Below are 12,950 nucleotides of genomic sequence, written 5' to 3' on the forward strand. Positions count from 1 at the left end.
TCAATTCTTCACAGAGTTAGAAAGAACAATTTGCCAATTCATCTAGAATAACACAAAACCTAGGATAGTGAAAACTATTCTCAACATTAAAAGAAATTCTGCTGGAATCACAATCCCTGACCTCAAGCTGTACTACAGAGCAATTGTGATTAAAAACAAACAAACAAACAAACAAACAAACAAACAAAACTACATGGTATTGGTACAGTGACAGGCAGGTAGATCAATGGAATAAAATTGAAGACCCAGAAGAGAACCCACACACCTATGGTCACTTGGTCTTTGACAATGAGCTAAAACCATCCAGTGGAAAAAAGACAGCATTTTCAACCAATGGTCCTGGATCAACTGGCAGTTAGCAATTAGAAGAATGCGATTTGATCCATTCTTATCTCCTTGTACAAAGCTCAAGTCTAAGTGGATCAAGGACCTCCACATAAAACCAGAGACCCTGAAACTTATAGAAGAGGAAGTGGGGAAGAGCCTTGAATATTTGGGTACAGAGAAAAAAAACCCTGAACAGAACAATGGCCTGTAATATAAGATCAAGAATTAACAAATGGGACCTCATAAAATTCCAAAGCTTCTGTAAGGCAAAGGACACTGTCAATAGCACAAAACCGCAACCAACAGATTGGGAAAAGATCTTTACCAATCCTACATCTGATAGAGGGCTAATATTCAATGTATACAAAGAACTCAAGAAGTTAGAGTCCAGAGAACCAAATAACCCTATTTAAAAATTGGGTATAGAGCTAAACAAAGAATTCTCAACTGAGGAATACTGAATGACTGAAAATGTTCAACATTCTTAATCATCGGGGAAATGCAAATGAAAACAACCCTGAGATTCCACCTCACACCAGTCAGAATGGCTAAGATCAAAAACTCAGGTGACAACAGATGCTGGCTAGGATGAGGATGTGGAGAAATAGGAACACTCCTCCCTTGCTGGTGGGATTGCAAGCTTGTACAGCCACTCTGGAAATCAGTTTGGTGGTTCCTCAGAAAATTGGACAAAGTATTACCAGAGGATCCAGCATATACTGGGCATAAACTCAGAATATATTCCAACATGCAATAAGGACACATGCTCCACTATGTTCATAGCAGCCTAATTTATAATACCCAGAAGCTAGAAAGAACTCAGATGTCCCTCAATAGAGGAGTGGACACAGAAAATATGGTACATTTACACAATGGATTAAAAACAGTGAATTTATGAAATTCTTAGACAGATGTATCTGGAGGATATCATCCTGAGTGAGGTAACCCAATCACAAAAGAACACACATGATATGCACTCACTGATAAGTTGATATCAGCCCAGAAGCTCTGAATACCCAAGATATAATTGCAAACCACAGGAAACTCAAGAAGGAAGACCAAAGTGTAGATACTTTGGTCCTTCTTAAAAGAGGGAACAAAATACCCAATGGAAGGAGTTACAGAGACAAAGTGTGGAGCAGAGACCATGCCCATCCAGAGACTGCCCCACCTGGGGATTCATTCTATTGACAACCACCTAAACCAGACACTTTTGTGGATGCCAACAAGAGCTTGCTGACAGGAGCCTGATATAGCTGTCTCCTGAGAGGTTCTGCCAGTGCCTGACAAATACAGAAGAGGATGCTCACAGCCATCCATTGGATGGAGCACAGGATCCCCAAAGAAGGAGCTGTAGAAAGGACCCAAGGAGCTGAAAGGGTTTGCAGTCCCATAGGAAGAACAACAATATGAACGAATTAGTATCTCCAGATCTCCCAGGGACTAAACCACCAACTGAAGAAAACACATGGTGGGACTCATGGCTCCAGCTGCATATGTAGCAGAGGATGGCCTAGTCCGTCATCAATGGAAAGAGAGGTCCTTGGTACTGTGAAGGCAATATGCCCCAGTATAGGGGACTGCCAAGGCCAGGAAAAGGGAGTGGAAGGGATAGAGGGGAAACTAGGAAAGGGGATAATATTTTTAATGTAAATAATGAAAATATCTAATAAAAATTAAACTTAAAAAGACTAAATCAAAGAAATATTTTTACTCTAGTGTTGTCCCACTGTGTCATGATTTCTGTGCATGAATTTTGAGTGTGACTTTAGATAAAAATACCTTTCATTCCGGAGTCTGCATTTCCTCTTTGATAAGAACAAGAGGTTAGATTGGATCAGCTTGGAGTTCCTTTATCTCTGTTTTTGCATGTAGACGCTTTCTCCTGTTCACCAATCCAGACTGAGATCATGGTGTAACTCTCTATATCTTCCACAAAAGGCTTAAGGGATGTCTGTATAGGTAAGAATGTTTGCTGTGCCCGTATAAGAACCTGAGTGGGCATCCCAGCATGCACATTAAAGGCCAGATGCAGCCACGTGCACCCCAGGAACTCTGAGAGCTATGAGGGCTGGAGTCAAGATGATGGCCAGGGCTCACTGGCCACTAGCCTGGCCCCAGGTCAACGAGAGACTCTGTTTTAAGGATGGCAATGATAGAGCAGATCATTTGATGTTCTTCCCTGCCCTCTACAAGCATTCATAGGCATGAGTACCCCTTCTGACATGTCTACATATAACATACCACACACACACACACACACACACACACACACACACACACACACACACACACGTTTCTTTAAGTCAATGCTACCCATGCATGGCAGAACCTTCAGAACTGTCTCTGGTGTGCCCTCCTCCCTTTGCCTGCTCTCCCCACAAGCCGAATTATTGTATACCAACACCACACTCTTTTCTTCTTATCCTCTATCGCAGTGCAGTGAGCTCTCCAGTTGCTGGAGATCTCATGGTTTTTAAAGAGCCATCTTGTGACTTCCTCAACTGTCTCAAGGAGAGAAGAGTGTTTGTATTCAGTTTTCTTCCTGTGTAGAATCAAGGCAGTCTTAGGATTTGCATGGAACAGGATTTTACAAAGGAAATTGATGCTGCTTCACATTATGCTCATGTAAGCCTTCCTTGTAAAACTTTGGGATTAAATATGATTTGCATAGTCCTGTCATGGATCTCCTATTATTTATCCCTAAATCAAAGCTTAACAGTATAGGGAAAGACAAAGGACATCAATTTAAGGTAAATTGCAGCTGGATATATATAGGATCACATTTTATATCTTTACAAATACCAAGAAATTTTGATATTTGTGGTAAGAAAGGCACAGTATTAAGGATTTGCCATTCATTGTATTTGGCTAAAAGCCATCCATATGAATCTCCACTAGAATTTTGTATTAAACATCTATTCAAAAATAAGCCTTGTTTGGATTTGTTCCCTTTGGCTTGATGTATGGTAATTTTTTTGGAGAAATTTAGAGTTAAAAGCAATAAAGGATATTCTTGCTTATAATAATTGTCCATGATAAGTCATTATTGCTCTTATAAATACACTGAAGCACACACTCAAGGAGACATCTGCAATAATTATTTGAAATTATATTGTAAGAATAATGGCATTCCCAGTACAGAAGGAGCTTTTTATATGCTCTTATTACTGCTCCATGGGAACACCTAATAATGGCCTATGGATGACTGGGATAAGCCAAAGACATAACTCAGTTTTAAAGTAAAAATAATGGAACCTCTGGAAACATAGCCAGTATCACTAGGACTGATACTTTTCAACTATGTGAGCAATAATGATTTTAAATAAAGATTAGGATTGAAGAGATGTGAGAGGGATGGTTGAAGAAAAGAGTGCGGCATGCAATGAACCAGCTTGTTTAGACTGGTCTTGAGGCGAGGGTGCATGAATAGCACTTAATGATAAGTATATATGTGTGCATGTGTGCATGGGTGTGCACACATGTGTATGTATGTGTTATATGTCCATGTGACAGAAGGGTACACGTGCCTACGTGCCTAGGAATATAGGCTTGGAAGATGTATGTGCTGGCCAGAACCCACATACATGCCAGATCCAACTTGTGCCTCTTCACATCCTTCCGTGAGTCCTGGGATGCTCGCATACATCAGCAAACTTCACCAGTGCTCATCCTTTGCCTCTTGCTCCAGGCCAGCCTCATCCATTGTGAAATAAGGATATAATGCCAGTAACCAGGGGTTGGCAGGAGCTGGCTTTCTCTACTAAAGACTGTGTTTGGGAGTAACCAGGCTTTATCTACATCCATGATGCTTAATGGTTTTAGTTCCTACTCCTGCCCATGCCCTTTCAGGTCAAAGGATAGTACAGCATCTTGTGTCTATTCTCAAGAACCTCTTTATGTGTTTCCTGCATCTTAGCTACACTGCATCAACTACCTTTGCTTGAAATCCCTTTGGTCATTAATTTGAATTCCTATTTCTCTCTGCTAGGACCCTGAGGTTTGTTCCATTTCCTCTCCTAGGACCACCCACGTTAACTCAGGACCTAACCAAATGAAGACCCATTCTATCCCCACAGGCCCCTACTTTTGTCCTTTTATAAAGAGTATCTGCTGTTCCCATCTCTACTGTATCTATATACACTTTATTATTCTACATTTTTCCATTACAAAGAAAAAAAAATGCCCCTTTGGGGTTTAAGCTTAGTTGGTAGAGTGCTTACCTACCATTTACAGAGCCCTGTATTTGATACCCAGCACCACATAAGCCAGGCATCGTGACGTACGAAGATCAGAAGTTTTGGAGATCCTTAGCTACACAATGAGTTCAACATCAGATTGGGCTACATAGCCTCAAAAAAAAAAAAATCAGAGCAATCATGATTATACTCTCTCCAAAGAAAAATCTGTACCTTTCTGATGACACACATGTGTCATATCAGCTTTTAGAAGGCTGAGACATTGTATACTTGCTTGGGTTATATAGGAAGACTCTTATACAGACCTCCCCCAACGCTGCCCCAAAGAAAACTACCCTTCTTTATTTTTCAATGGGCATGACTTGGTTCATCCTGATCTCAGCACAATTGAGCTCTAAATATGACCCAAGACCATCAATCCAATTAGATTTAAGGTTAGGGCCTTTGTTGGAAGGGGAGAGCACAGAGGCTTCCACTTAGAGACAGTCAAGAGTAAGAAAATGAGCATGAAATGTTCAGGTCAGGCAGAGATGAGTTCTTTGAGAATAGATCATCAAAGGAGACAGAAACACAAAGGAGTGGCAAGGTGTGACTAATATCATTAATTCCATCCCGGGCACACTAGAAGCTTATCCTGGGACACTGCCTGCACAACCCCCCCTGTGGTCAAGCAGAGTTGAACTTCCCGACATTTGAAAATGCAGGGATACTCAATCATAGGTCTCCCCCCAAAAGAAACACACCAGAGAAAGTAAATGGTGACCAGGGTTAGCAACTGTGACTTTGCCAATGCCTACTGTGCACGTTTCCTGTATGATTTTCATTAAAAACACCAACTTGAAACATGGACTTTTATATCAAGACCACAGAAATCACTATGCGGAAACAGTCCATCACCACAGATTTCCCTGTGACTCTTCTGTCACAGTCACACAGCTGCCTCTATTTCTGGTCACCTTCTGAGCCAGCAAATCATGACAGGCTTCCTGAGTTTCCAAGGTCTTATGATATTGAAGCTCTTAACATCTCTTCTGTCCTTTAGTTCTCTGACATCTGAGAGATGGGACAACCGCAAACCAAACATCCGACTCTGCACTGAATGTTGTGGCCCAGACCCACGTGTGAACAGGTAGGTGCCCACTAAGAACCATGGTGGGAAACAGCCGAATGATTTGTTCAGGTGTCATGTCCAAGTGCCAATTGACTGGGCCTTCTCAGATGACAGGAATCATTGGCAGGAAAGATTTAATTGCAACATCTCTATTCCTACTTACCATCTATTAGAAGGGGAGTCATGGGGAGGTCAAAGGGTCTCAAAGCCCAGTGTTCAGAAGCACTAGAAGTACTGCAGGTTCAAGGGACAGCAAGCAGATGTAAGAACAATGGTGAAGCTCAATCCTTTAAGCCTTACTATCCGCAACATAGCACATGCTTTGGGAAAGGAAATCTGAGTAATGGTCTTAATGTTATATACAAAAATTTTCTATGGCAGAAGTCCTCCATGAGACACAGTTGTCATCATCATCATCACCACCACCCTACCACCATCCCCATCATCATCATCATCCCCATCATCATCATCATCCCCATCATCATCATCCCCATCATCATCATCATCATCATCATCATCATCATCATCATCATCATCCCCATCATCATCATCCCCATCATCATCACCATCATCATTTGAAAGAACTATTTTTTTAATCTATCATTTATATAAAGGCCAAACAGGGACAGAGTCCACATTCGCCCATGTTTGCCTCAGAGATCCTTATTTAATTGCCTGATTTGTTAGAATGTCTAAGCTATGACATTATGAATTACATTAAAAGCATGAATTTAGGCTTCTGCAGTTGCAACCCTGTGTTAGATTTTCATCTTGTCCCTATTGTCAAACACATGTATGACTTCTTACATGCACATGTCAAAAAGCAGAAATGGGGACGATTTAGGAAAAGGAAGAGGACTGGCCTAAGGGAGAAAGAAACAAGGAGTGTAGATATGATATGATATGAAACCCATGATTTTGTATGAGAAATATGCTCTAATAACTAATTTTTAAGATACTTACTGTTCCAATGCTGCCATGTACTCATTTTAAATAAGAATCTTGCCACTTTTGCCTAAACTGCATCCCATACAAAATCGATGCTCATTAAGAATGACATTTAAAACCCACTGGTTTAAAAGTACAAGCAAAAGATAAGGTGGTAATGAATCAGCACAAAGTAGTTGCTCAGTAAACCTCATTATTAATATCATTGCTGTCACTTATAAACATATGATTCCTAAAGGATCTAGTTAATTAATGATCAGGTTCATTAACATCCGCGAAAATGCAGTCTGAGCAACCATTTCAACTCCCTTCCTCCTAGACGCTGTACTAGAGAGCACAACAGAAATCAAAGTATTCATTAGCCCCGTCATTTGTCCATTGAGCAGTTAGGGATCACGTGTAATTTGCCACACATTTGGAAGTATGCTAGGAAATGAAGGTTGATGAACACAAATTCCCCACATACTGCAATGTTATGAGATCTTCTGTGATGGACAAGAAATCCAATTACCCATAAGAAGAGAAGCCTATGAAATGAGTGAATTTCAGTGGAGGAACCTAGGGGCAATTGACAGGGAGACTTTTTCTTACCTTTTCTGCAAGCCAGCCAAGATGCCGGATCTCACGACTGCCAGCAATGCCTGTCTTCCCCAGCTGCTCCCTGATGTCAGCAACCACACGGGTCAGCAAGTCACCAGCATTGGAATGAATGGCATTGAACCAGGCTTGGGCCGTGGCAGAGTCCTTACTTCTCAGAATCACTGTGTGCTTAGCATCTGGCGAGTGAATTTCTAGCTGCCTAGGGAGGCAAACAGAGGAGTTGCAGGATGACCTGGTAGTTTTTGCTTCATCACAGCCAACCTTTCTAACACGATGTTTATTCTGGACATTTACCTTTATGGTCCCACTATTCCATCATTCATGGTTTCATTTATTCAGTTATCACTTGCCCGGGCTCTTGTCTGTGCCTTTGGAACACAGTGTAACCACATCATCACAACCACCGAATCCCCTAGATTAAGGATATCCCATTTTCCTGTGATGCAGCTTATTCTGAGATCATATTAATTCAGTTGCACAGAGGATTTTAGTATTGCCTCCACACCATTCCTGCCGTGGTCTGAAGCAGACCACAGAAACTAGCCACATTCTTAACCCTGTTTCCCGCTGTTCGTCAATTAAGATATTTTAAAATAAAAAAAAATAAAATAAATTTCATATTCTTTGATTTTCTTTCTCTTTTGAGACAGGGTCTCATGTAGCTCATACTGACCTCCCAAATTCTATGTAACTGAGGGAAGATTGTGAACGGTTAATTGTACCTCCTGCTCTTGCCTTTTCAAGTGCTAGAATTGTGGGTTGTGTACCACTACTCTCCAGTTGTCAAGCCTTTACTCTTTAGGAACCTTATCTGTGGCATACTTGAGTATGACTGAATCACGTATACCTATCTCACAGTTACTACTGAACACCAAAGCTTATGCCAGAGTTGAAGTTGGACCACTAGAGGTGTAGTGAAATGATCTGTGAGTACCTTAATAGTGGAATGTTTTAGACAGGGTCTGCAGTGGTTTGAATATGAATGACCCCCCATAGACTCCTAACATTCAAGTGCATGGTCAGTAGGAACCAGGGTTCTTTGGTAGGATTCGAAGGACGAGAAGGGAGTGTATTGCTGGGTGGCAGAAGTGGCTGTGCGGCTTTGATGTTTCAAAAGCCAGAGAGTAGGTGAGGTACTGCTGCCAGGCGTGACCATGCTGCTCCTTGGCACAATGTGGACTTTGGGACTTTGGATTATGGAAGCAGCTGAACACTTTAAGCAGAGTTTAACAGGCCTTGCCAGTGGGAACATGGAAGACAGGGGTTCTGAGAACAATGTAAATTATGATGGTTCTGATAAGAGGTTTCAGAGGGAAAGAATATTAGTAAGCATCCTAGAGACCATTATGATATTTCTGGCAAAGAATGTGGATACTTTCTGCCATTGTCCAAAGATCTGCCAGAGGCTAAAAAGAAGAGTTTGGGGTTAATGGCATTGGTAGAGGAGATTTCAAGACAGTCTAGTATTAACTGTGTTGCTTGATAAGTGATCAGACTTATGCATATGAGCAATGAAAAGGAGCAAGCTGGATGAAAAGAAATACAAAACGTGTAGTTTGAAGTGAAAAGAAGCACAAGGAAGTGTAATGGAGCTAAGTTCAATGCTCAAAGAGATAAAGGTTTAAAGTATAGCCTGATACTAAATGGAATCAAGGGAGCTAGGATCACAGGGCAAGATCCCACCCAGATTCAACTTGTAAAAAGGAATTAAGGAAAATATTAAGCAGTGAAGGAAACCATCAAAAGCAGAGAGCTGATGGAAATGTAATTGAAAGAGTGGGCCACCTCAAAAAGGCCAACAAACTGAAGGGTCCAAGTGAGGATGCCTCACTCCCACTTGGGAGGGAGAAGAAAGCAATCACAAGTGGGGAGGGAGGGAGGGACTTGGGAGGGGAAATGGATGGGGGGTGGGGGAGAGGGTAATCTGATCTAGTAATTGGTGAGGGAAAAGGACTGAATCCCTGAGGGCTAGCAGAAAGAATGGAAACAGGCAACCTTGGGAGGAGGGAGGATGAGGAGACCCTCCAGAATGCACCAGAGACCTGGGAGGTGAGAGACTCTCAGGACTCAAAGGGAGCAACCTTAGATGAAATGCCCAACAGTAGGAAGAGGGAACTTATAGAGCCCACCTTCAGCAGGAAGACAGGACATCAAGTGAGAGAGGGGTTTGCCATCCCACAGTCACAATTCTGACGCAGGGATGGAGATGGAGAGAAGCCTGAGGAAAAAGAAGGTCCAGTGACAGGCCCAAAGTGGGATCCAGCTCAAGGGGAGGTACCAAGACCTGACACTATTACTGAGGCTATGGAGTGCTCACAGAAAGGGACCTAGCATGACCACACTCTGGAAGACCCAACAAGCAGCTGAAAGAGTCAAATGCAGATTTTTGCACCCAACCAATGGACAGAAGCAGCTGACCCCTGTTGTTGAATTAGGGAAGGCTGAAGGAAGCTGAGGAGAAGGGTGGTCCTGTAGGAGATCCCACAGTCTCAATTAACCTGAACCTCTGAGATCTCTCAAACACTGGACCACCAAACAGGCAGCATACATTAGCTGATACGAGGCCCCCAACACATATACAGTAGAGAACTACCAGGTCTGTGTTCATTCAGAGATGATGTACCTAACCCTCAAAAATCTGGAGTCCCCGAGGAGTTTAGAGGTCTGGTTGGGTGGGGGTTAAGGGGGTGTGGTCATCCTTGTGGAGACAGGGATGTGGGGATGAGATATGGTATGTGGAACAGTTGCAGGGTGGATAGGGGCAGAGGGATAAATAAAATTTGGAGTGTTAAATAAATAAATGAATAAATAAATAAAAATTTGGAGGGTTAAATAAATAAATAAATAAATAAATAAATAAAAGAGTGAGCCAACTCCCAGTTCCATGAAGCAGCAGAACTTGGCAGCACTGGCAGCCCGGTTCTGGCTTTAGAGTGAAGGATACAAGAAAAGGGTTGTGGAATCTCTCTCCACAGCTAAAAAAAAGGCTGCCAAGACCAGGCATATGTCAGGGGTGTCATTGCATGGAGGCCCAGAGAGGCCATTGTGTGAAGCTATGAAGGGGAAGCCTGGATTGTGTTGGAGACCCTAAGACGCTGGAGATGCCAGGGCTGTGGAATACCAGCCAAGGAAAGCTGCACCCCAGCTATGGAACTGTCCCCAAACAGAGGAGTTTGTTGCAGTCAGTGAAGCTGAAAGGAATGGGAGATCTGAAGACAGTCAACATGGAAATGAAGAATTTGGAGTTTTGCCAGCTAGTTTTCGGTCTTGCTTTGGCCCAGGATTTCCTCACTGTGTTCCCTTCCTGGTTCTGATGTTATAGGGGGTTATAATGAAGAGAAGCCATGAGTCTCACAAGAGACTTCGGACTTTGGCTGTTTAAACAGTTTTGAGACTGTGGTAGACTATGGACTGAATGTACTTTTGAATCATGATAGGGCTATAAGCCTATAGGGGTCATATGGTGGTTTGAATAAGAATGGCTCCTATAGGCTCAGATACTTAAATGCTTAGTCACTAGAGACTGGAATTCTGATAGAGTTAGAAACCTTCAGAGACGTGGTCTTGTCCAGGAAGTGTGTCACTGGCGGTGGGGGCTAGGGGGTGAAGCTTTGTGGTTTCAAGGGCTTATGTCAGCTTCTCTCTGTCACTCTTGAGGCCTGCAGATCAGGATATACCTCTCTGCTATTGTTCCTGCACCATACTTCTTGCTATGATGATAATGGACTGAGACTCTGAAACTGTAAGCGAGCCCATAATTATATGCTTTCTTTGATAAGCATCGCCTTGATCATGGTGTCTCTTCACAGCAATGGAACAGTGACTGAGATGGGTAATGTTTGCTTGTAATTTGTTATCGTGAGGGAATTACAGGTTAATGTGGATAAGTACAAACAGTACGGAATGGTCTGTCCTGCCCCATGCAGCTTCCCTGATGATTAGGTTTTATATACTACACTTTAGTAACAAAGACAAGGACATTGGCATTGGTACAGTTTATAGGCCTATGCAGTTTAATCCTGTGTAGATTTGTGTAAAGGCCACTGTAATCCTTTGTAAACTGTTGTTCAATCACCACAATGATTTCCCAGCAACCTTCCTACTGCCATGCCAGATTGCCATGCGTTCACCAGCTCTGTACTTTTCAGTATAGTTATTTTCTATTGCAGGGAAAATATTTATTTCTATTCAGTGATGTTGGTATTGGGAACCTCAAACAGAATTAAAATATCCATGTATTAATTTCCTCTCACTGCTTAATAACCACACTACAGTCCACTAAATATTTACTACATTCCAGGTAAAGTTTGTAATCCTTTAATATAATAATAGCAGGACGTTCTCAATAATCCTATGACTTCCATCGTTAACTGATTTAACATTATTGAAAATTGAAGTTTGGATGGGCAGGCTACACAGATTGTAATTCTGGGATTCAAACGTATGTGAACCTATGAATTTAAAAGCAGATTACAACACCTCTGTTTTAGATTAGGTAGCATCTAAGAGAGAGGCAACTGTTGTCTTCTGCAGCAGTCTGAAGACTGGACTTCGTCACCTGGGATGCATCCAATAATGCCATGTTTAGCTCCTGCTTTGGAAGATAACTATATTTCAGATCACATGAACATTAGACATCTCAAGGCAACCTGGCCCCATTAACATTTGAAACTGACCTTTGGAAAAAATCATTTAACTCAGAAATCTGAACTGTAGAAAAAAAATGATTTGGAAAGTGGGATGTCTCTAAGGAGTTTGAGCAACAATTAGCATTCTTTGTGAGAAATGTGAAAACTAGCCATAACAGCCTGAAGGTTTTATGTGAAGAGTCAGGGGACTCTAGCATTGACATCTGTCCCAACCCAGGAGAAAAACAATGCTATGCCTCTTAGGGACTTTCCAAAGAAGACACAGAACATCAAGGGTAGGCTTGGGATTCTAGAAACACATTAAAGAATACTCTTGACCTATCTCTTAACTTCTATCACTATTTATTGTTCTAGAAAGTTAAAACATGGAAGTACTTCATCAACAGTGTTTCTAGTATTGGGATTGGGTTACACCCAATCGAGTTATTTGCTAAGGGTGTCCCATGGGAATCCCCAAATAACCCAGGCTGCTGCCAAGACTATAGGTTGCTCTCCACAAATTAACGGCAAGTTCTCATTGCTGAAGACAACACCCACAGAGCTCACTGAACATGGAGAAGTCAAGAACTGGTGCCTACATACTACACTGCCCTCACTACTATGTTCTCATCTTCAGTACAGGAAGGTGCAAGAAAGTACTCTTCAGGCTATCAAAAAAGAAACACAAGCACCAAGCCAATACAAAACCTTTATCTACAATGCTGTCCTGCTTGCAAGATACTCTAGGCCAATGTCGGCGTGAAGGTTGATGGTAGTAACGAAGCAATATCTGATTTGACTTAAGGCCTTCTCCCAACAATGTTTGGGTGACCAAGGACCAGAGATTATCGTTGTTACATTATATTATTATATTTATCACTTGGTAATCTCTTAGAAGCCTGTTTGTTTTCTAATGGTAGGCAGAAAGGGTTTGGATCCAGATGGGGAGGAACTGGAGTAGAGGAAAAGTGTAATCAGGATAAATTATATGAGAAAAAACTTCTTTAAATACAAGAGTGGGGGAGGGAGGGGAAGGGAAGGAGGGAGAGAAAGTGGGGAGGGAGGGAGAGAAAGAGGGAGAGAGGGGGAGGGAGGAAGAGGGAGGGAGAGAAAGAGATAGGGGAGAGAGGGAGAGGA

The 12,950-nt window shown here is 42.1% G+C and overlaps 1 protein-coding gene across 1 annotated transcript in view; it reads right to left on the minus strand.

Moving 5' to 3' along the window:
• Sntb1 (syntrophin beta 1) overlaps positions 1-12,950 on the minus strand; it is a 264,616-nt gene that overhangs the window by 94,983 nt on the left and 156,683 nt on the right. Inside the window, exon 3 of the mRNA XM_021216977.2 lies at positions 7,177-7,384. Coding sequence (XP_021072636.1) covers positions 7,177-7,384 — 208 coding nt within the window. The remainder of the gene's footprint in view (positions 1-7,176; positions 7,385-12,950) is intronic.

Source organism: Mus pahari, chromosome 17 (genome assembly GCF_900095145.1).
Source record: "Mus pahari chromosome 17, PAHARI_EIJ_v1.1, whole genome shotgun sequence".
Taxonomy (NCBI): domain Eukaryota; kingdom Metazoa; phylum Chordata; class Mammalia; order Rodentia; family Muridae; genus Mus; species Mus pahari.